The following is a 23952-nucleotide window of genomic DNA, read 5'->3' as shown; positions in this document are numbered from 1 at the left end:
AGTTCTTTTATGTGGTTTATTTTGCAATCTAGATTTTCATATAATTTTGTTAATATAATTCATAAATAAAAATACAATCATTAGTAAATAAGTTCATAGTACATATGATGATACAGTACAGGAACAAGTGACATATGTATAATAGTAATTTTACTGAAATTATTTTTAAATATGTATTTTAATTTTTACAGATATTTATAAAAATACATAGTGCTATGTTTGTAGTATCTAATTTCATGGATTATAATTATGGAATGCATTTTTATACAAACAAAAAATAAATACATTTTTCTTACTACAAAATATTATATTTTTCTATTAAATTATGGTTTTTTTTCAACGAATCTTTTCTTTGCACAATTTATATACCGATTAATATTGTAATTGTACATTTCAAAATCAATTTTATATTTTTCGTACAATTTTAAAACTATATCTTGTGTTAAATTTGCGAAATATTTGCATGTAATGTCAAAGTTTGTGTGTCCACCCTGCGTTTCCCCTAACATAGGAAAATATGCCTTATTTTTATTCAGACCAAATTTAGAGAAGACATAATTAATTTGTCCATATGTATAATCATCTAACTTTAGGACATAATTATATCGTACGTCGCATACAGCACAGTGCGAATAGTATTGAGTCCAATGAACATCATCTTTTTCAGAGGTTTGTAAAAGCCACTCCAAAAATTCTTTAAAAGTTGGTACTATCTTTAACCTTCACAGAAGATAAGTATGTGTTAAAATCTATTAACAATTGAATAAAGATATTTTTATAATCATTATACCTTTTATCAGATGTAAATACTTTTTCTTGAAAATTACCAGTTGTTGTATTCGAATGAAACAATTGAGGTCTTGTAAAACGGAATATCTTTTCTGTATAAATCCAAGCTTGTGCAGTATGTTTTGAATTATCTGCTATTCGATCTCTAAAAGTAAAAAGACATAATGTTATTTAATAATTAATTATGCACGAAATACTGAAAATTATATATATACCTATATGATGACACAAGCCTTTGAAAAGGATCTCGTACGACAAGAAGTTTAAATATTTTTGTATCATTTGATAAAAGTTGCAATTCCTTTAATGTTCGTGGTGATAAAATGTCTACATCTCTATAAATAATTTACAAGTTAAAATAATTAAAAAAATTATTTATACAAATAATTAATAAAAGCTATAAGTACTTATAATAGCTTCGCGTGGGTGGACGATTTTTCATATCTGCAAATAATTTTGTAAAACTTGTTGAAGCTACTTTGCGAATCCAACAGTACATTGATTTATGTTCAGCATTATATAAAAAATGCCTTTTTATTAAAGGAGTTTTTAAATTATATTTCATACATACATTCGAAATTTGTTGCAGAATAATTGCACATTCCTATTTAAAAAAAAAATACTGGTGGTATACGCACATATATATTTTATATACTACACTCAAGTAGTATAAACATCTAATTGCTTACCTGTAAATTTATTAATTCTCCTTTCATTTCATCATGTTCTAAAAGTTCTATTTCTAAATTGATTGGTTTTATTACCTGATTGAGATTTTTTATTTTATTAACTGATTGAGAAACTACAGAACATTCTTGCTTTGTTTGATTATACTTTACTAAAAACAATGAAACTGGATATTGTGTTAAGTAAGTCCCCCGTTTTATTTTTAATAAAAAAAAGCAAACTGCAATGTATAGAATAACACATAGCATGCATTTTACAAATTGTATTTGAAGTGACATAATTAAAACTGAATAGATTATTGTGACAGTCATCAACTGCCAACATTAAAACATCCGTCCATGAATTGCCTGTGGAAGTGGAATAAAAGATAAAACTTATCTCTTAGTTCCATTATTCCTGCATAATGACGAAGAAAACATCGAACGTGATGTTGAAAAGGTGAAAAGAGACAAAATCAATTAATTTTTTTAAAATCCTTTACTACGAAATAACGTCAAAAACATACTATATAAATCAGTTTATATTCATAATGTTAGGCTGTTTCTATAATTAATAGCGATAATTACATGCAGTTTATGAGTGATACATATTGCTAATTATGACCAAAATATCTTTTTCTGCTATTGATTATCTTCATAAATTTTTGTTTGTGAAAAGATTGTAGTTCATATTAAGTAGTTTATTCGTTTTAATCATTTTGGAGTGCTGGAAAAGTAAATTTTTATCGGCGGCAGTGGTCTATATTAAAATGATACAATTCGATTATAGAAATTCGCATATTAGATAATGCAAAAGCAGTTGTTTATCATGATTTAGTTGATTCACAATTCAATATCATTATTTGTAAAAAAGCTCAAATATATCAACATATGTAAAAATTACAAAAATATACGTATATATATATTTAAATTGAATATAATGAAAAGATTAGAAAATAAGTAGTAAAAATTAGAAACTAAGTTAAGTGGACTATTAATAAAAAAAACTTATGTTTCATTGATACTAAATGCATATAACATAAGAGCTGGTAAATTGTGAATCAGTTTTACAGCTTTTTTATTATATATTATGTAAAAGAAAAAATTGATTAAATTATGTTTACAATTTCGTATTATTTCATCTAAAATGATATTTCAATTCTGTTAAAAATGAAGTATTACTCAAATATGTAAATATGTTTATCTATACAATTAAAACTTTAAATTACTTCTTTCTGAATTATTAGTACGAATAATCACATGATAATTAAACATTTACTATTGCCATGATTATAAGTGTTATGGTACCTTAAAAACCCTTACTATATGTGCATGAATGGAGAAATGACAGAATAGGTGAATGAAGATAATATTCAAAATTTCTTATCTACGGTCCCTATATCTATGATGATGATCACGAGAGGATCGATGGTCACTGTGTCGACTATGACGACTTGCTGTTCTCCACAAGAATTCGTCTACACTCCTTTCGTAACTACGTTTTTCAAGTGCGGATGCCGCTGCACTGTAATCAGGTGGTAATGGTAAACCATCGTAATACCTAGGTGGTGGCGGCGGCGGAGGTAAAGAATCATATGGATGAGGTGCAGCATAAGGAGGTAGAGGAGGCAGCTGATGTTGCATAGTACGCATATAATCTGCAACATATGCTTCAGCTGCAGCAGCTACACCCAATCCTGTGCTACCATATCCCCTATAAAATTCATTTCTATCAAAAATAACATATTAGATTTACAACATATGTCAAAACACGTACATACTTGGAATAAGGAGAATCACTTCGATTAAACCAAGTAGCATACCGATGATGATGATGATCTCTTGATCCTCTATGTTCAGTACCAACTAAATGGGATCCTCTAGCTAATGAAGCTAAACGAGATCGTGAAGTTAAGAAAAGTCTACGTCCTCTGCCTCCCCTTGAGCGCAAAAATCTAGGGCTGCTATTAACAGGTCTATTATCCCGATATGAACGAGATTTCATAATATGTTTTGCTGCTTCCTTAGATTTTCTCAAAATAGGGGTCATTTCAATTCCTAAAAGATTTATTATAAGTTATAACAATTGTATTCTTTTTCTCGCAGAAAAATATTGTATACTTTCATGTACCTTCATCTTCTGGAAATAATCGGCATAATTCTTCTGCAACTCTTGGTTCGATTTCCTGCCCGTCACGTCCGATTTTCACCTGTTTACCATCATTCCATGGATTATATAAATGTAGTGTTGCTGTAAATGGTAATTCTTTCCTACATATCCAATCAACTTTAAATACACCACCCAAAGCTTTTGCAGACAACCCAGGTGGTAGTACCTAAAATATATATAAACTTCCTTCCTAATAACATGTAACACAATCTTCAAAGATATATATATTTTTTAAATTAAATATACAAACCCAAGAAATTGGTGCTCCATCTCTTCTAGATTCTGTACTCAGTCTTGCAAACCCAGCGAACTTCCCAGATTCTTTTACAGAAAAAACAAGCAGAACATTTCTGGACTCTCTATAAGCTTGATTTAAATTGGCTTCATTTTGGGGTAATGTACTCCATACTCCTTTAGCCTTTGATAGTGTGACATTTTCAGCATTATTTGATTTGATGATGAAAAATCTGATAAAAAAAACTTTAAGACATGTTCTTGGCATTTTTATATTATTATACTTATCTAAATATTTATAAGTAATTTCAGATAGTACTAGTTCATAATTATAATTCACACATTAGTTTTATAAAAAGAAATATATATAAAAAGGATTTGTATTTTAAAAAATATCCAACCTTGCATCTCTAAACAAGTAATTTAATTTTGTTGCATAATCATAGCTCTTAGTAACTCCTTTGCTCTCCTTAGATCTTGCACGTTTTGTTTCAGGGCTAGAAGATTTAGAATCTCTGGATCTAGCACGCTTTCCCCTATTTTTTCGATTACGTTTATTATCTCCACGTGAAGATTTTGTTGAAACAGAGCTTATGCTTGGTTGACTAGAATCAGAATTTGAACTACTAGATGAAACTTCACTGCGTGTATCATAAGTTTCATCTGCAGCAATTTTTAATTCATCCACTATGTCATTTTCCCCGCAGCTCAGATTTAAGTTGTCTCCATCTGTATTATTGTCCATATTTTCACTTTTTATTTGATCACTTTCACTATTGCTCAAAAGTATGTTGTCACTTGTCCCGTCATCCAGGCTTTGTATTTCTGGATTTTTCGGGTTTTCTTGTATGAAGAGAGAGCCAATGCAGTTCTGGTGCCTTTAAACCTTTTCTGAAACGCAAATATAAAAAAGGGCTTACTAGATGGATATCCAGTATGCAATAATACTTGTCCAAGAACAATATCATATTTGAATGGATCTTGTAGATTTTATAACAATTACGTAGTAGGAAATAATGTAGTAACATTTTTAGTATATGAGAAGAAAAGTTCAGAAGATTGCACATGAAATCCGATTTAAGTCACTGTGGTAAAAGATTAAAAAGTCCATTTGTCAAAATGTTTAATATTAAAATTGTCCTTATGCAGTTTAATTAAAATATTTATAAATCTTATAGAAGTTTTCAATTTATATCTACTATTACTGCAAGACTTCAAGTATTTCTTGCTTCAAGTAGATATAGATTATATCTAATACCGCTAAAGTTTTTGTTTTGCTAGAAACAATGTTCAGCAAAGGAAAAGCTCCTTTTTCTTAATAATTCATGAGCATTTAAGTCCATGTATAAGTTAGAAATAAACATGCTTTAAATGTTGCAGAGATTTTCTTTCTTTAATTTAACAGAGTGTAGTGACACAATTCTTGTTGCTCTACGGAACACAAATATCTCTTTTAAACTTTATATACAAAAGTTTATTGTAAGGTTTATTATAAGTAGATAGTCTTGCTAAAATGTACTTTTTTAGCCTATTTAATATGAGAAGGCGAGGAGTCTTCGAGTTTTTCTGTATTTCAGATAATAACACATCATACTCGTTTGACGTCTCTATGCAGTCTTTTTTAAACCGCGAAGGCTATGCCTAGGAAAGTTCGTCGTGAATATTATTCTTAATAGCAACGTCAGCACCACAAAACATACTCAAAACCATATTTTTCGTCATTGATTTCATTAAAAAAGTTCGTTTTACAAACATAAGTCCTTGATGTTATAAACCTTTACGCAGCTCGTACACACTTACGTGCACACTCGTTCTTCACTTAACACACTTCGCACCTCACGCAAGAATGCTCAATGACTACCATGCGTTTAACAACTATTTCTATTATTTCTCTGCACGAAATACACAGGAGACTTCCACAAGGAATTGGGGTTTTTCTCCATGAAAACACAATAGCTGATTATCTCCTCGCGGATGCATAAACCATGGCGTCCATTATATGACGTGTTCATTACGATCGATACGAAGAATTATAGATGAAAATCCAAGCCGAACATTTATCATGAATTTTAGGAAATTTTATTTTATTATTTCCATTTTATTTTGAAAATTATTTACAAACTTACATATTTTCTATAGAAAAAGCTATCTTCCTTAAATACAGAAAATAATAGAATTTTGGCCGACGATAAAGTTTTTTAAATACATGCGAAACTATATATATTTTCTTATCATTATAGGATAGGATTTATCTTACTGATTTATTGAAGATTATTCATTTAAATTTATTACTTAAATCAAGATGTATTTAAATATAAAACGTAAAAAACACATAGAAAGGGGATAAAACATTTTTTTCCGCATAAAATTTATTAGAATTAAAATCCCTAGCATCATTCATGGTCGCCATCTTTAAAAAGAGATAACGACCATCTTGGATCATTTTTCACGGGTTGTTGACACGAGTAGATTACAGCCGGTTGTGAAAGTGTATCGTGATGTAAAATTAATCATAATTCATTGCCAGAAATAAGTAGTGGCTATTTAGGAACTAGAATTAAAAGTAATACATCAGTTCACGCGTTTATCATTATTGTGCAAGTATTATTGTATATGAGAGAATAAAAAAATTTTTGGGAATAAGCGTCTGTCACGAATATAAGTAATCTTGACAAAGTCGACAGTTAAGTCTTATCATATTTACCTAGAATTTGATAAAACAATATTCTTACGATCGTGTTTGCACATGTGAGAAAAAAGCCGTGCCACTAGAAAAAAGAAGATAGAAAACACTGAAAATACATCTTATAAAGGAAAATGGTTTCGTGCACATGGTGACACCTCTGGTTAGTTTATACTTTCTATAAACAATTTGTCATACTTTATTCAAAAGTAATTCGATTTGATTGCGAGTATATTACTTTGTTATAAATTGAAAGTTATTCAAAAAATTGTGTGTTAAAAGAATTTTTCAATGATAACTATTATTGTAAATTTTTTACAAGGCTCAAATTCGCTGGTCTGGCAGCTTATAATGGCGAAATACAACGTACGTTTACTTGAATTTTTGTAAATATTGTTTGATTACTCATACTAAATTATTCACATTTTATAACATTTATAGATGCATTTTAAATTTTACACATGCAGAATTATTATGAGTAACTCCTTTTCTCTCTTAAACATATATTTATTTTTTTTTAATAATATTTAAAGTTCCGCTTATCTACCTGTGTTTATTTTCAAGCTTAAGGTGAATACGTTGTTGTAATAATTATTATTGAAAAATTTGTGATATGACACAAATATTTTTATTTTCTTTATTTAGGTATGTAAATGGAAAGTGAGGAATTCAACAAAAATTCAAGCAGATTCATTAATGTTAAAACATTTAATAAAAAATCATACAAAAAAACTCATATTTAAAGAAAGCTAGTATATAAATTTTGTTAACTTAATTATTGAATTAAAATTTGCAAATTTACTTCTGTTTCTATAATTCATACAAAGTAACATTTTATATTATTATTAATAGATGTTTGTATTATCTGATAAATACGAATCATCTGATAATCAATATAACTTTTAATAATATTAGCAAACTCTTTTAATTATAAAGTATTATATTATTTTTCTTTTTTTTAATATATGTAACATAATTGTTTAGGTATAACAGATTCATATTATAAAAAAGATGATAGAGAATAAATAAACATTACCATGTAATTTTTTATAAATATCTTTTGATTAATAGTTAATGACACTATATATTTTGTGATTAATTTATTACAGTTAGACCATAATTTTTTTATTAAATTTACTTATATTTAATTAAGCAAATATTGGAAGAATAAATAGTAAAGATAATTTTTTTAAGTATTGTACATAAAATATTATAGAAAAGATTATATAAATGAAAAAAAGTTTGCTACAGTAGCTTTATTATTTATTTTAAGCTACATTTAACTTTAACCTATTATTACAAAGATGTATACATTATATGCACTGTACATAATATAAGAATATAACATGTGCATGCTTCCACTTTTCATACTTCAACTACAGAGAAAGGATTCAAGTATTGATTGCAGGAGCATGGTGTGCTATGGCAATAGGAGGAGGGTGAAGCCCAGACAAGACCCCACCTCTTTATGCTATGCCTTCCATTTAAGTCTAACTTAAATCATTTCAGACAATCACAGTAAATATATCTAATATGTAACATAATAAAATGTTCCACTAATGTTATCAAAGAATATGCTCTGCACTTCAAAGACATGTCTTGAGAGTTGATAAATCAATGACCTGCATAAACATTTATGAAACATTAAAATTCAGATGTAGATACAAAACAATTTTATAAATAAATATAATGTATCAAATTTATTCATGAGTTAAATCATGTACAATCAATTACTTTCATGTCACATCTATTAGTATAATATCTTTTTTTTTCAGATCATTAAAAACATGATAAATACAAAAAATATATGAATGACAATGGGCTGAAATACATCAAATTGTAAAATTCATCACTTTTATATACAAGAGGTGCAGGTAATAATAACATATAATGTATATCTATTTTTTTAAAAACTTATTAGTTTTATAGAGACTTATTGAATTTAAATTATTGAAACAGTTCATAAGTGCTATGTGCATTACACAATATTTTACATCACTTTTCTGTTAGGAGAAATACATCATGGCAACAGTGGAAGAAAAGAAACGAGTTGGTGGCTCAAAGGTTTCAGCCATTGCAAATATCTTTCAATCAAAACCACAATTGGATAATCTAAGCCATAGAACAAATAATATTCTATCAGATGGTTTCAAGGAACCAGCTGTGCCTTTAAAAGAATCTCCTACACAAGTTACAGTTGTTAGGACAGAGAGTCATGTAGCCCGTTTTAATAATGCACGTGCACTTTTTGAAAAACTTGGGGAGGAGAATAAACCAAATAAACCGTAAGTGTATAATAACAAATAGGAAATAAATGTATAAAATATATAATATGCTATTCAGTTATCTTCAGAGTATATTTTCTGTGTAGGGTGGACAGGATTACAAAACCTAGTAACTTACATGGTTTGAGATCACGTTCTAGCTCTGCAAATTCTGGTTCAGGTTGTACATCTCCAGCTCGATCACCACGTCCTAGATCACCATCACCTCCAGGAACCAGAGATCATTTGAGCAATTGGAGTGCAAGTGTACCAGCTTTGAATGCTGAAAGACATTTTGAAAATGGTCATAATCATGGTTTGGATAATATACCAGATAAACATAAATCACGAGCAGGATTTGGGAAATTTGACAAAAATTATGGCAAAGAAAATCGTTTGGATGATCGGCCAGAGAAACCAGAGAAACCAGAGAGGAGATTAAACTCAAAAGAATTAATTGAGAAACAAAAAAATTGGACTAGTCACTTTTCAAAAACAAGACCAAGTAGATATAATTCAGACCCAAATAGATCTTTGGTTCAAAGTTCTTTAAATCAGAGTGCAAATAAAGCGAATGTTGAAGCTACTTCTGTAGGACATGTACAAAATGCTGCAAGTACTGATAGTGAGTCAAAAAGATCATCAGATATTTCTGCTAATCCAGCTACAAGATCTGCAAGCTTTTGTTCTGTTAGATCGTCAGCCATATCACCACCTCCACCATTACCACCAACAAGAAACTCTTCTACTTCAAATGCAAAGAAAGAGAGACCAGCTAGTATTGCTGCAATATCTCCACCAGATATTCCTAGTAGTCCGGAATATGCTACCATAAATAAATATTTTGATACTTCACCGACTATACCTGAATATGCAGTTGTACAAAAGAATATAAATGTACAAAATAAACATTTCCAAAGAAATCAAGAACAAAGGGAAATTTCAAAAAATCCTACAGTAGAGAAAACACAAGATGCATTCATCCCAGAATATGCAGTAGTGCAAAAGAATACTGCAGCTAAATTGCATTCACGAAATGCAGATACATCGAAAAATACTTCAGTGCATCATTCGAAAAACAGTTCTGAAAGTTGTGCATTACCTCTTAAAAATACTCTCGCAAGTTCAAGTATCGATATTTATTCACAAACAAAGTCACATATTTCCTCTTATGAAAGAAATTCTGATATGTCTAGTCCAACACGAAGTATGTCAATAGAAAATATTGTTAGTATGTCAATGGAAAGTAAAACAAGGAAAGATAGTGACCTTCTTGATGCTCCTGAATATTTAAATTATCCTTCAAATGTTATACGTTCGCCACCTAAAACTTCTGAGTGGAGAAATGAATGGTTAGCCAAAAACGATGAAATTTTAAAGAAAGCAACTGATTTAAAATGTGTCAGGGAAGATACAGAAACCAAAAATGAAATTGTAAGACCTGATCCACGACCAGACTGGGCCAGACCATGTATAAATACTGTGAGGAAGAAAGATAATCTGACAGAAGAAAAGAAAATAGAGTCGTCAAAATCTCCAGATCCGGAATTGAGACCACCTTCTGGAGGTACGGATAGTGCATCTTCTAGTATGAGCTCCCCTAGCTCCCCTTCCAAGGATAGTAAAGAGGAGAAGGCAGATAAGGAAATGTCAGAAAAATTTCAAGCCGGTATAGTATATGTGAATAATTCGATTCATACGTATACAATAACACAATTCATACCTATACAAACATATATAATAGGAAATACATTTTATACATATGTATAAACATAAATTTAACTAAATTTTATATTTTAATAAGTGAATTTTATATTTTATTAATTACTATAAAACAATTATCTTACAATATATCTAAATTTTGCAATTTTATTGTGGCTATGTGCCAAAATACTAAAAAGTAACAGTGCAGAAGGAAGTTCTCCCTCTCTTCCCTCTCCTTCTCTTCTTGATCTTAGTTCCTCCTACTGGTTCAACAGTATTATTTATAGAAATCTGTGTATTCTGTTCTGCTTCTGTCTGGTTCTACTTCACACCATTTATTTCAGAGAAGTACTTTACAAATTTTAATAATTTGTTTATCGGTGCTTATAAAAAATCTGTATTGAAAATTAATATAATTTTTATGGTAGCTGCTTTATGAAAAGTGGATTTACACTTTTCATAAAGATGTATATAAGTAATGCATAAATTATCTTTTGTGTAATATGTTAAATTTTTTGCAATGTGTTTTTAAAAATATTTTTTAGAAAAATTGTTAGAAATAGTAATTTCAATTTTATATTACAAAATTGCTTTTTTTTAATATTTCCTGAATCCTTTATGTAAAATATGTGTGTCATTTTATCCATCATATCCAACACATTTTTATCAAACATTATATGTTATGAGAAATTTTAAAACATTCAGAGTTATGGTTGTAGTTTAAAAAAACGTTAACCCCAGTGTTTTTATTGTACATGTGATTTTACAATTCTATATATTGTTTACTATTTTATACATAAAAGAAATACAAGTACCATGTGTCTACGACTACTTTGCATTGATTGCCGAGGTATTTCACATCTTCTCTTATAAATTGATGATATACATATATTTACGCATAGCATGTAAATTTTTTTATTATAAATAACAATAAATGATATTTTGATATTTAAGGACGTAACAGTTATGATTTGCAACATGAAGAACAAGAAAAGCCTGCAGCATATACAGAATCCATTGCTGAAAAGGATAGTTTAGAAAAAAATTCAAAATTCAATGAACCAGATACTACGACAGTTATTCGGCGATCTCATGTACGCGTCGATCTTCAAGCTGCTGGTTTGGGACAACGTCCACCATCCGTTGTTAGTTCAGATCAAGAATACCCACCTTTAGAACATAAGGATATACCAATACCTTCGCCATATGTAAAGAAAATGCAACAAAATCAAGAAGTTTCTACCCAAAACGATGAAGTTAAGCCACAAGTAAACACAAATGTAGAAGAAAATGCTTTAATAAAAACTGATTCAACAAAAGGTTGCCATAATAAGATATCTCAAGATAGTAATCAAGATCATGTACGAATAAATTCAGCGATTACAGAAGGAAATCAAAATGTAGTCTTAGATAATAAGTCAAAATCAAATATTGCCAATGAAAGGCATACATTTTCTGAAACAGTATGTCAGAAAACAGTATCTAATGCCAAAAATGATCAAATTAAGATCTCTGTACGAGAAAAACTAGCAAAAAATAAAGAAGAAGTATCTGGAAAACGGTCAAGTTTTGTCGAAGCGGATAATAAAGTAGATCAAATAGAAAAAGATTATTTAAACACAAATCAATGCTCAATAGTTCCAAGTGTTCAGAGTGCTGATAATTCAACAGAAAAATCGATTAACAAAGAAACAGAATTAGATGATACTGCACATTCAGAAAATACGTCCAAATTTATGTCAAAAACGAATAATAAAAAAGAATTCATAACATTAGCAGGAGATACAGTATCATCATCTAAATCCAATTCCCAAACAATAAGTAATATTCTAAATAGAAGTATAGAACAATTAGATCAACCACAAACAACATGGGAACAAGAGAAACAAAAAGCTGAACTAGCAAAGTTGAGGTTGCAAGAAAATACTTCTACGAGTACAGTTCAACAAATTAATATACCTCAAAATGTATCACCTGCTATTGTAACACAACAACATATAGAAAAGAAACAACTAAATGAACATATTGTATCTGAAAGTAGTGTTCATGATGATAGTGATTCCAGTGATACTAAAACTGTTACAAATCTGGAACATACACCAGCAATGGATGTGAAACATGTCATGGAACAGAATGATTCTAATACTGCTACAGAAAATCTTTCTAAAGCTATTACAAATCAAATTCCTGTAACACCAGATACTATGACAGCTGATGAAGCAGAAAACCTGCTAAGTTCTCGGTAAGTTACTTAAATAAATAATTACAACTATACACAAAATTGTATATAATAATGAATGTATTTAAAATTATATGCACTAAAATTTTAATATAGATTTCTTTAAATACGTCTCTGTATTTTACCATTATGATAATTCTAGTTATATGGCAAATAATTTCATAGCAACTCGCAAACAGCTTAATAACTTTTATTTCCTTATTTTGAATTCTAATATTTTCTTCTATTCATGTTTATTTGAATGTGACTTCAAACAAACTTATAATGTTCTGGGACAAAACACAGCATCCTAGAGAAAAAGATAAGGTGAGTTAATTATTATTGTCTGGTTAAATGTTTAGTTCATTGATCATGATATTAAATTATAAAAAAAGCATCGTGAATCATATGAATACTCAATTAGACAAGGATCAGCTTTATTGTCGGATGAGGAAGCTCAAGAGATAGCAAGATTATTATCACCAACTACGCATGCTGAAGTTGTAAGTGAAGAAAATTCTATTGATAAAAATAGAGAAATGGACAAAGAGAGGGAAAGGGATGATCAAGATAATACACCAGATTGGCTTTCTGATGTCTTGTCTGCTCCTGATACCAGTCTTATAAATAGCACCACTAATGATTATAGGTGAATCAGTTTGGTCTTTTATGTTTTTTATGTTTTATAAAACTATTTTGCAGCTAATGCTATGTATTGATTTTAGTTACTTTTATTAATAGCACGCAGTGACATGATTTAGTATAAAATTATAACGATTTTTCATTAAAAAATACTAAATTTTTATGACCTTTTAGTTTGTCCCATAGATCACGTAGCGATTTAACAATAGACTCGTTGACGGAGAGTCAAGTGGGTTCTGTAACAGGTAGTGAAAGTGGTTTACTTGGTTCCGTTAATAGCTTAAACGATACTTACGAAATTAACGATGATACAGAAACGGAACATCAAGACGAATATGTTCCACCGACACCCGGCAAAGTTGTAAGATCATAGATGAAACATATGTTTATTAAATATAATTTAAGAATAAGTCATAATTAAATATTATAATGTTTATTTAGGTATTGGTGGAAAATGGTGTACACTATTTTGAGGATGGTCATTTTTGGATGGAAGTTGCAGGGATACCAGAATCAGATGACGAAAAAGATGATTATCCAACAAATATACCAATTAAAAAAATGTCTAAAGTTTCATTTGATACGAAACCAATGAGAGTTTATTCAACACATTCAGTAAATGAGTACGATCGACGAAACGAGGATGTAGATCCTGTTGCTGCCAGTGCAGAGTATGAACTTGAGAAGCGAGTTGAAAAAATGGAGGTAATATTGTTTAAAATCAATATTGAACGATGGTGCATGTTTTATTTTGTATATACATTAACACAAGCAACAAATTTCTTAGGTATTTCCAGTGGAACTTATGAAAGGACCAGAAGGTCTTGGTTTAAGTATTATTGGAATGGGTGTCGGTGCGGATGCAGGTCTAGAAAAATTAGGTATATTTGTCAAAACAATCACAGAGAAAGGCGCAGCTGCTCGAGAAGGCAGAATACAAGTAAACGATCAAATCGTTGAAGTAGACGGAAAATCTCTAGTTGGAGTAACACAAGCATATGCAGCTAGTGTCCTTCGTAATACTTCAGGTCTTGTACGTTTTGTAATTGGCAGAGAACGTGATCCAAATTCGGAAGTAGCTATGTTAATTCGACAAAGCCTCCAAGCAGATAAAGAAAGAGAACAACAAGCCAATTCTGCAAGGTATTAATTAATTAATTTACAACCAACAAATCTTTATATTCTTTAAAAATGATTTCCCAATGATGGCTTATCCTTGCTCGCTAATGTTTATGACGAAAATTGCGGCCACTTCAATGACAGCTCGAAGCCTCTTGAAGTTCTGAGGGAAATCAATTTTCAAACAATTAAAAACTTCATAAAGCTATCTAAGAGATTTTAAAATAAGTAAATTTCTACAGAAAACTTAATTTTTCGGATGCTTCACCCGATAGCCAACGAGGTAGTGAAGACATTTCTGTCGGAGGAATGGGAGGAATACCAGGTTCTCCAGCCATGTCATCATGTTCAGAAGGGGAACCTCCTCAAAGTCCCATAGAAAATTATTTATCTTCTTCCGGTCGGAGTAGATCCCCTATCATCAGTTCATCAATGCCACCACATACATCTGCTACAACACAAAACGATGTTGACAGTTTAAGACTGCTTTTACAAGAGGTATTATTTTTTTGTTAATAAAAAAAGAAATACGTAGTATAAAACATATGTAATTTGCATTATTTTATGTGTATAATAATTTAGTTATAATAGCTTTCATCTGTAAGTTTTTTTATATTCTCTTCAAACATATAGTTAATGAGAAATACATACCATGGTCTCATTATCTTTGTAAGATAATTTAAATTAGAAATTTTATAATTTTTATATCAAACTATATTTTGTATTATTTTATTATTGCACAAAATATTCAGTTTTGTGTTTGTTTTTATCAATTTTATCTAAAATATTGCTGTATAGAATGCAATATATAAATTTGTATGAACATGTGCATTATAATCTGTTGTACATATATGTATATATGTTGTTTATATTGCTATCTTATATATACCATAAGCACTTCCTCATAGGTTTTATAAGCGTGAATATATTTTGGTGTTGCTTATGCACTGTGTTCGTTGTTCACTGCTTGCAGAGTCAGTATAAACTAGCATTAGCAGATGGAGAGGTGGAAAAACTCAAAGCTAAGGTAATGTCATAAGATACATAATTTTATGTCATTCTTGTGTGTTGATGCACTTTGCTTGTATGTCACATGCTTATACTTATCAATTTATGTGTAGCTTAGTGTGTATTTTTTATGAGTTTGTTCAGTTTTTACCATTTCATATAGCTTCTATGTTTTGATTTGCTGTCATAATTAACATAAAGGATTGTAAAACGGTTTACTGAAGGAATATTAACCTATACATGTATTTTGTATATATATTTGCAAACAAATTTACTTGAAATGTTTTATTCATAGCTTGTAGACTTAGAAAACAGTGGAGCTGGCAGTGAGGAATATGCAGCAAAATTGCGTGAATCTGGTTTACGACTTCACGAATCTGAAAGAGCCTTGGGTACTGCTAGACAGGATTTAATAGCTGCGCGAGAAATGCTTTCTCAGGCAACAGCACAAAATGCTGCTTTACAACAAAAATATGCCCGAGCCAGGAGAGCAGCTCGCGAATTACGCACAGATATTGCTGCTAGAGATGAATTTTACCAACAGTTACTACAGGAGAAGGATACGGAATATAACGCTCTTGTTAAAAGTTTGAAAGATAGGGTATGTTATCAGTTATCATAAAAAAAATGAAAACAATATATATGTAGCAAAAAATTAATTATAAATAATTATAGGTAATCACATTGGAAGTAGAATTAACAGAAACACAAAGAAGGTTTGGATTACCAGTGAGATTGCCTTATGATGGAACTACGGCTAGGATTGTTACGCCACAGTTATCGCGCCGTCAATTACCTCCTCCTCCCTCATCAACTAGTTGTCAACTTTCAGATACTGAAACATCAGATTTGAGTAGTCCGGATGATGGTGATAAAACAGCGACGGTCGAAAGAAAACTACCGCTCCCATTGCCAGTCAAAGAAGAGTTAGATCGAGCGGTACCTGCACATCGACTTCTTGATAATTCTGCTGGGAAAAGTAAAGCTGAACTTGCCAGTAGAGGAGGACTTGCAAATCGACAACTTCCTAAACGTTCTGGTGGCCTTAGCAACAGCAGTTCTGTAAGTATATAGTCACAATTACTAAATCCGGGAACGAAATGTTTATTTAATCATTTTGTATTTCAGGATTATGGTTTGGACGAATCAGGTGACAATACTGATGAAGATTCATCTTCTAAATTACTTTCTCAGGACACAAGCAGCAGATCGCCAAATGACTTAACATCAAAGCAATCAAATTTGAGTTCCTATTCCAGTAGTTCTTCAATTAGTTCATTGAAAAGTAAACACGTGGAACCTACACATCCGACAGCAATTCGACAACATAGCACTATTAGTTCACAAGTCAGAGCTATGACAGAACAAAGTTGGCCACAATCTCAAAAAAGTAGTTTTTCTGTTATTCTCTTTATATGCAATCTTTGTAAAACTTTAAATATACAATTCTTATCGATTCTTTATACATAGATCTAACCGGACCACCAGCATCATTTGCAGAACAGTTAAAACAAGTTTTAGCAGAAAGAGAGAGACGACTTGGTGGAAACGACATGTCTTCATCAAGAGAAAGTTCTGGGGATTTTAGTGACTTAAATAATCCACATTCTAGCGATCCAGCTTTAGTTACTCATCATTTAGTGGAAGAAATAAGGCAAGCTGTAAGCGAGGCTAATCAAAGAGGTAATGTATCTTATCAGATACCTAAAAAAGAGTGTCTCAAAGATAGTAGCTCCTTTTTTGTATAATGACTTGTTTATCTGTATAGTAAAAAAGGCCACTATCCCTTCATCAAATTTAATTGGTAGTGGTTCCACACCTTGGCATCATCCAGGTAGTTCACCTTCTAGTCTGTCTTCTGGTGGATCAGTGAGCCCACCCGCTGTTGACCCTAGTCCGTCTAAAACAGGTATTTTTGGTATTCGTAACACGATGCAAGCAGTGAATGATTGATTCTTGATCCCTTCTTCTTTTCTTTTATACACTTTGTTTTTCATAATTTTACCCCTCCCGTGTGTAAATATTATGGATCTAGATACGAGTGAAGTTTGGTTGCCTCCTCATCCAAGCGACTTTGGTTTAGGTGACAAGAAGTCTCACTTCTGGCAGAATGCACCAGTTACCGATTGGTCCAAAGAACAAGTAAGTATATATCTATTTAAAGAAATATTTTTACTAAAGACTATAGATTTATTGCAAAATATTGGATTTGTAATTTGAAAAATGGTATTAGGTTTGTCAGTGGTTATCAGGAATTGGTTTGGAGCGTTATGCGCCGCGCTTTTTGGAAACTGGAATTAATGGTGGAAACCTTCTACGACTTGAGTCTCGTGACCTCAAAGCTTTTGGCATTTGTGGAGATGAAAAATCCCATTTGAAACGAAAATTGAAAGAACTTAGGGCACAAGCAGATCGGGAACGCAAGGAGAGGAAAGAAATAGAACGAATGCGACGAAAAGCAGAAAAAGCTGCACGAAAAAAATAGTTTGTGCGTACATTAATGTACTTATGTCCCATATAAAATTCAATAACTTTGCACAAAAAGTCGGTGACATATTCAAATTTTGTGTACGATATTCCAGTGATTGTAATTTTCACTTCTTCCGTCTGTATTTAATTCTTTAGTACATATAAACAGTCACACACACACAGTTCTAAATGTTCTCGATCGGACTTCTTCATATCCGAAATTTTTAAATTTTATTATTTATAAATTTTTTAACTTCAGATTTTTGCATTTATTTCTAACTTTATATTCAAGTTGGTTCACATTCATGCTGTTCTTATAGTATTTGTACTAGCTATTATTTATAAAATAACAATGAATATATTTCGAGGAAGAGAATGTGTATGAATGTAAAAGCATGCCTACTATGCCAGATGTATGCATGCGATATGTATGTATAAAATTCAAGCCATTTAGATAAATTGTAATAAAAATTTAATTAGCTAACATTTTTTTATAATTGTAAGTATAGTTTTGTAGAGAAACATAAGTTTCATGTTACTAGAATATATCGTTTCTGTATTTATTTTTACTATCAATTGTGTAACAATTTTTCATAATGAATAATATAAATATTAGTAAAATAGAGTCCTAGAGTGTAACTATTGTTAGAAGAGAAGTGACTGTCCTTTACTATATGTACATCATGAAATATCAACGAATTTGTAATTGCCAATACAGTATGTGTTACTGTGTTAAATTCCACTGTAGATTGATCAAATCATAAAATAATTTCATTTATCTATATTTATTCCGTCTAAATTTGCTCAGTTTATATTTCACATAATTAGCAAATTCTCTCAAATTAGCAAATCGAATGAAGTGTTAATGAATTTCTATCATGCTAGCATATTGATATTTGTATTAAAACTTTTCTTACTTTTAATCGTAACAACGTTTGTATTATTGTATTTAATCTGTGAATTATGCACTAGAAATCCGCACAACGTCCATCTTATTAATTCTGAAATTATGTGATGAATTTCTTTAGCGTTTTATATACTTCAGACATTCCACATATGCGATACTTTATAATTTTACCTTTATCAACATATATAAGTAAAAAGAAACCACAAGAGCTCTTATACTTTGGGCGATGTCCCTATATATGCGTGAATGTTGTACGGATACATTAGGTATTAAGTAATATATGTTAATACTAAACTAGTATCCTAACAAAAGTTCATTCTAAATGTTTGTTCAAATGATTACGGGACTCGCTTGGGTACAATATAGACAAACGTACTTTATTGTACGTATACCTATTTATAATAGCATTAAGTTTTGTACAGTGTTAAGTACTTTGTTCCACCTTTATACCATTCTTAATGTACAATGTTTTTCTTTTGAAAAAGAATAATTTCTTTTACATAAAACAATTAAACGAACAAAGTATTTAGCATTGATACATATACTGTACATATTATGCAGTGAACGATCATTAATACTGTAATCTACAAAAGTGATTATGATATAAGGCGTGTAAGAGGCATAACCGTAGTGTCATAATATCTTTATAAAAAATAGTCTTTAATTTCCTAACTTAAGCGTTTATCAAAGGTCCTCCATTTTCTAATAATATTATGTATCACAATATTTCAAAAACAATTATTGTTACTTTTGTCGTTATGTACAACGAAATGTGGGAACTCATTAAAAATATCAACGCATATAACATTCTTGCGTCTCAGGGTAACCATTAATATGTTTTGAGATATAAGTGCGTTTAATGAATTAAAAATTTTCATGAATTGGAACGTCCTGCAATTCGTTTTTAAATAACTATTGTGATTTGGTAGGAGCAGATGTTTGATAAAAACCGACTGATTTACAATAAGTTTTTATAGTTGATTTTCGAGCAATGGCTTAGGTATGACGTAATGAAATGTCATTTGTCCAAAAGTAATTGTAGAACCAAAACTTGTACTCCTCTATAGAGCTACATAATATCTGAATGTTTTCATACATTTTCGATGATTTTCAAGTATTGCTCATGAGAGAGAAAATTATAGTTCCATGGATAAAGACACAGAATGTCAGTTGCATACATGGCAGCTTTTTAATAATGTCTATGAAAAGTATTGTCAACAAATACTCTTAAACGTTTTAATTAAAAATAATTCGTACTATACCTTCGTAGTTTGTTCCTTTTACCTGATAAATGAAGTATTGAAAATATATTCGATACTTGTAACATATATTACATATGTACTTATTGTTAGAATAACATTTTTTATGTACGAAAATGAATCATAAATATAGAAACAGAATCCTGCATGTTGGTATATTCATTCGTATTCACCACCCACTATTCGTATACAAATAAAGCGCTGTATATCGCAAAATGTTTGATCGATAATCTACATTGCTTCGATAGCGAGAATTACATGTAATGGGACATTGCGTTGAAGAAGAAAATGCCAGCTATAGTTATTAAAGACTATTCTTGGCGTCAAACTTCAAAATTTGTTATATTGAACGTACCTTTGAAAGGCCATCCAAAAAAAGTTGACTTATTCGTAATAGATAATTACGTAAAGGTGTAGAGTTTAATTCCTAAAGTTAAATCTTTAAATGTATATAAATAACATACGATATTTAATTCAATAACAGATCAGTTTTCCACCATTCATATTAGAATTATTTCTTTGGGCTAATGTTGTTGAAAAAGAAAGTAAATGTACTTTGACGGAAGAAGAAGCAATAGTTGCTTTGCATAAAACAAACACTAATTTGGAGTGGCCTACTCTCGAGGTGCAAGATATTAACAATGATTTTAAACGAGATTGCCGTACTCAAGCTCTAGAACATGCTCAAAAACTGGCCGAAGAAAATATGAAACTTAAGAGTGGTATGTAGAGAATTGTAAATAATGTTACAATTTATAACTTATATATTTTCCAATGATTCATAACTTCCTTCAGAAAAGCGTCAATATTTACAAAAGGAAGCAGTGAAAGAACAAATCAGTGTCAATACAGCTACACTGAATAAAATAGATGCGATACGGGACGCACACCGGAGAGAAGCTATGCAGGAATTTGAAGACTGGAGATCGAAAGCTGAATTACCATTTCTTTCTAATGTTGAAGGAGAAATACAAGAAAATAGAAAAGCTTACAAGTATGTACCAGAATTTAAATATTTTTTCTTATATCATAAATTTTTTCTTTATTTTTTAATATAATTAACAATCTCTTTTTATATCATTTTTATAAGACCGCCACTAAAATGGTTTAAAGACAATGATAATGTGTTAAAATCTCGCCCGATGACCGAGGAAGAAATATTTAACGGTAGTAACACTATAAAAGAATTTAAATCTAAAGCTGTCAACAATCAGAAGGTTATAGAAGTACAATCGGTAAATATAAATCAAGAGAGTAATCTTCAAATAGAGGTATCAGAGAAGAGAGATGACTCTCTTATTAACAAAAACAACACCAGTTGTTCTCAAGATTCTGATTCAGATTCGGATATAGTAAAAGCGACAAATAAAAAAGATTTAAGTAAGGTTTATGAGAAACAGCAAAAGAGGAGACCAGGATTAGAAGCTGTAGAAGCTGCGATACAAGGTAAAATGTTGAAAAGAAATAACATATTCGAAGAACCTTCAAAATCAGTACCATTACCAAGAAAAACAGGTACAATTAACGTAACATTTTCGGAACGGAAGTTCCCAACACCGGCTAGGGAAAGCTCTCACGTTGAAGAACAAGAAGTATTATTTTTTTATATTTCTGACCATTAAAATTACTATAGAAGAAAGTCATATTAATATTGACCGAATTACAGTGGTTGCAAAAACAAGTAGAAGCAAGACGCAAAATTGGTTTTAACGCGGAAGATCTTCGACAGGAAGAACGAGATCCGCAATGGTTAAAAGATAAAGGAGAGTACGTTTGATACTTTGATAAAGCCTTATATTAATTATATTATTATTATACAAATTATTTATCATTATCTTTTAGTGATTTCTTCAAAGTTGGAAATTATCTGGCGGCCATAAGTGCTTACACATGTGGCATTAAGATTAGTGATAAAATGGCATCTCTCTATGTGAATAGATCAGCAGCACATTATGCATTAGGGAATTATTGTAGATGTGTAGAAGATTGTTCTAAAGTAAGTCGTTGAAATTGTAATTTGTTCAACTTGTAAAATAAATTGAAACATTCATTTTATCTTTCAGGCACTAGAACTAATGGAACCGAAATGCGAAAGTAATCGAGAGTCAAGGGCCAGGTGTCACGCTCGACGAGGCGCAGCCCTCTGTAAATTGTCTGCGCCTCAGCATGGTATTCCTGAACTAGAAGCTGCTCTAGAATTGACACCAAAGAATGAAAGTATAAAACGTGACGTGTTGGCCGCGAAACAATACTTCGACGTAAAAGACTAACAAGTAAGTAGGTGAACTAGATTATTTGACTAATTGAAAAAGCTGGTAGAACGTTATTCGTTTTTATTATTTTTGGAACGAAGCATCGTAAAGCAAAAGGTGTTTGAGAAGGAATTAAATATGAAAAAAATATATTATTCAAAAACATTTATTAATGTGTTATAAAAAAACATATAGTGCTTTATATTATGTTATAAAAATATCACAGTCAACAATCCTGAAGAGTGATTAAATCGAGGAACTTATCCTACATTAAAATTAATTATGTAATGTTATTTAATCGCGCGATTATAAATATTTTGGTATATTTCAATTTTTTAACGAGTAACTAAGTAACTACTTATAATATTCTTATAACAACGCATAAGTATTTTTCATTGCTGTTTTAAGAAAAAATTTCAATAGAATGAATCAATCAAATTTTATCATTCTTTTATGGACACACCCACATTTTGTATGTTCCAAAGCATGTATCACTTCGTGGTGCCTGTCACGTTGTCGGTCAATCGTGTGTTTCACCATGAAAACAAGACTGACGTTTCTGGTTTCGATAGGTGCACAAATCTGTTTGGGATCCGGGCAACATCCGGCTCCTTTGCAACGTGTCAAAACGGTAGAGGCAGGATAAAAAACTTCGTCCGGGCTAGGGCCGACAGTTAAAAGTTCTGCCACTGGTATAGCTCTCGGTTGTGGCATGGAACACCGAAATTCATGCACTAGTTGCACGTGATTCAGAAATCCACTATCTCTGAAAATCAAATCCATTATTTTAATCGATCTGTCAAAGCCATGTGACCAATATAAGCTTTGAGTTTATATATAGATATAATATAATTTACCTATGATGTCTGCCAATTGTAGCAAAGGCAAGATGGATAGAAATGAATAGTAAAATATAGCTTCTCATATTTTCAGTTCTTTCTTAGTATTAAATGGGATTTTGGTGAAGAAGAATTCTACTTTAATTGAAAATCAACACGTCCTGATTGATTTCACTCGCAATTGTCCGGGTCGAGAACTGCGACTACTCTTCTGTGATCTGAATTCTTTCTCCTGCTATATATATATGTAACTTTCATCCTCGGCCCGATGCCCTCTGCCTCCCCTCTTTTTCCGATTTCTCATCATCTTTCTTCGTTGATCTACCTTTGGCCATATTGTTTTGTCTCGTCCTACGGCGATTCGCACCGTCTCTCTCTCTCTCTCTCTCTCTCTCATTTCTCGGTAAGCTCGAGGAGGACTTGAAGCAAAGCGTTCCGAGAACATCGCAAAGATAACTATAATTACAACTAGTGGGTCCTACCTCCCGTTCGAACTGGGACCATGTTACGTCGCGTGACTAATCATCCTTTCTTCATCAATTGCCTCCTCTTTCTCTCATTTTCTCCTTTCATCGTATTTCCCTTTCCTTTTCATACTTTGAATCTGACAAATTTCTACCAGTCATCAGTCAAATTATCATCTACCCTCTGATTTTCTTCTTCGTGTAGGTACCGGTTGCATCCCAAGCACTGTTTTTCGTGCATCGATGCATTTTGTTCGATCCTTCTT

At 31.0% G+C, this 23952-nt stretch overlaps 4 protein-coding genes across 16 annotated transcripts; 2 read left to right on the top strand and 2 right to left on the bottom strand.

Annotated features, from left to right (window-relative positions):
* Window positions 1–159: 159 nt before the first annotated feature.
* On the bottom strand, window positions 160–1805 carry LOC138179056 (carbohydrate sulfotransferase 11). Its single transcript, XM_069111500.1, has 5 exons — window positions 1479–1805; window positions 1197–1393; window positions 1005–1124; window positions 791–934; window positions 160–720 (listed from the first exon to the last, which is right to left on the bottom strand). The coding sequence occupies exons 1-5, from the start codon at window positions 1785–1787 to the stop codon at window positions 324–326; spliced, it is 1167 nt and encodes a 388-aa protein (XP_068967601.1). The 5' UTR covers window positions 1788–1805; the 3' UTR covers window positions 160–323.
* Window positions 1806–1934: 129 nt separating this feature from the next.
* Window positions 1935–5887, bottom strand: Ythdc1 (YTH domain containing 1). 6 transcript variants are annotated; one of them, XM_069111494.1, is made up of 6 exons: window positions 5117–5886; window positions 4260–4749; window positions 3875–4091; window positions 3586–3790; window positions 3236–3512; window positions 1935–3168 (listed from the first exon to the last, which is right to left on the bottom strand). In XM_069111494.1, the coding sequence occupies exons 2-6, from the start codon at window positions 4601–4603 to the stop codon at window positions 2838–2840; spliced, it is 1374 nt and encodes a 457-aa protein (XP_068967595.1). In that variant the 5' UTR covers window positions 4604–4749; window positions 5117–5886; the 3' UTR covers window positions 1935–2837. The 6 variants fall into 6 exon arrangements, with proteins under 6 accessions (XP_068967595.1, XP_068967596.1, XP_068967597.1 ...); XM_069111495.1 differs by having other exon boundaries at window positions 5378–5886; XM_069111496.1 differs by having other exon boundaries at window positions 5453–5886.
* Window positions 5888–6290: 403 nt separating this feature from the next.
* Window positions 6291–20133, top strand: Spn (protein phosphatase 1 regulatory subunit spinophilin). 8 transcript variants are annotated; one of them, XM_069111467.1, is made up of 20 exons: window positions 6291–6704; window positions 6864–6907; window positions 8317–8415; window positions 8552–8826; window positions 8913–10474; window positions 11464–12751; window positions 13034–13054; window positions 13152–13376; window positions 13544–13730; window positions 13811–14074; window positions 14157–14512; window positions 14731–14986; window positions 15462–15515; window positions 15792–16097; window positions 16172–16558; window positions 16625–16886; window positions 16967–17179; window positions 17265–17405; window positions 17532–17638; window positions 17730–20133. In XM_069111467.1, exons 4-20 carry the CDS (start codon window positions 8564–8566, stop codon window positions 17979–17981), a joined length of 6144 nt encoding a protein of 2047 aa, XP_068967568.1. In that variant the 5' UTR covers window positions 6291–6704; window positions 6864–6907; window positions 8317–8415; window positions 8552–8563; the 3' UTR covers window positions 17982–20133. The 8 variants fall into 8 exon arrangements, with proteins under 8 accessions (XP_068967568.1, XP_068967573.1, XP_068967570.1 ...); XM_069111472.1 differs by lacking the exon at window positions 6864–6907 and having other exon boundaries at window positions 8913–10372; XM_069111469.1 differs by lacking the exon at window positions 6864–6907 and having other exon boundaries at window positions 14764–14986.
* Window positions 20134–20419: 286 nt separating this feature from the next.
* LOC138179107 (dynein axonemal assembly factor 4) lies at window positions 20420–23260 on the top strand. The gene is made up of 8 exons (XM_069111559.1): window positions 20420–20542; window positions 20616–20853; window positions 20927–21125; window positions 21222–21723; window positions 21798–21898; window positions 21974–22127; window positions 22195–22404; window positions 22956–23260. Exons 1-7 carry the CDS (start codon window positions 20420–20422, stop codon window positions 22399–22401), a joined length of 1524 nt encoding a protein of 507 aa, XP_068967660.1. The 3' UTR covers window positions 22402–22404; window positions 22956–23260.
* The last annotated feature ends 692 nt before the right edge of the window (window positions 23261–23952 follow it).

The sequence above is a fragment of the Bombus flavifrons genome, chromosome 4, assembly GCF_040668555.2.
Source record: "Bombus flavifrons isolate JBK064 chromosome 4, iyBomFlav1_principal, whole genome shotgun sequence".
Lineage (NCBI taxonomy): Eukaryota > Metazoa > Arthropoda > Insecta > Hymenoptera > Apidae > Bombus > Bombus flavifrons.
This window is presented reverse-complemented; position numbering and strand designations above follow the sequence as displayed.

What these genes read in the sequence shown, in the direction of transcription:
- LOC138179056 (XM_069111500.1), bottom strand. Translation starts at nt 1,787, where the DNA reads ATGACTGTCACAATAATCTATTCAGTTTTAATTATGTCACTTCAAATA. An exon ending in CCCACGCGAAGCTATTATAA is followed by an intron (nt 1,125 to 1,196) that starts GTACTTATAGCT and finishes AATTATTTATAG; the next exon opens with AGATGTAGACATTTTATCAC. An exon ending in GTATTTACATCTGATAAAAG is followed by an intron (nt 721 to 790) that starts GTATAATGATTA and finishes TCTTCTGTGAAG; the next exon opens with GTTAAAGATAGTACCAACTT.
- Ythdc1 (XM_069111494.1), bottom strand. Translation starts at nt 4,603, where the DNA reads ATGGACAATAATACAGATGGAGACAACTTAAATCTGAGCTGCGGGGAA. An exon ending in ATGGAGCACCAATTTCTTGG is followed by an intron (nt 3,791 to 3,874) that starts GTTTGTATATTT and finishes TATATATTTTAG; the next exon opens with GTACTACCACCTGGGTTGTC. An exon ending in ATTATTTCCAGAAGATGAAG is followed by an intron (nt 3,513 to 3,585) that starts GTACATGAAAGT and finishes TAAATCTTTTAG; the next exon opens with GAATTGAAATGACCCCTATT.
- Spn (XM_069111466.1), top strand. Translation starts at nt 8,564, where the DNA reads ATGGCAACAGTGGAAGAAAAGAAACGAGTTGGTGGCTCAAAGGTTTCA. An exon ending in GAAAACCTGCTAAGTTCTCG is followed by an intron (nt 12,752 to 13,033) that starts GTAAGTTACTTA and finishes GACAAAACACAG; the next exon opens with CATCCTAGAGAAAAAGATAA. An exon ending in GCCTTAGCAACAGCAGTTCT is followed by an intron (nt 16,559 to 16,624) that starts GTAAGTATATAG and finishes TTTGTATTTCAG; the next exon opens with GATTATGGTTTGGACGAATC.
- LOC138179107 (XM_069111559.1), top strand. Translation starts at nt 20,420, where the DNA reads ATGCCAGCTATAGTTATTAAAGACTATTCTTGGCGTCAAACTTCAAAA. An exon ending in AAATATGAAACTTAAGAGTG is followed by an intron (nt 20,854 to 20,926) that starts GTATGTAGAGAA and finishes AACTTCCTTCAG; the next exon opens with AAAAGCGTCAATATTTACAA. An exon ending in GAAAATAGAAAAGCTTACAA is followed by an intron (nt 21,126 to 21,221) that starts GTATGTACCAGA and finishes CATTTTTATAAG; the next exon opens with ACCGCCACTAAAATGGTTTA.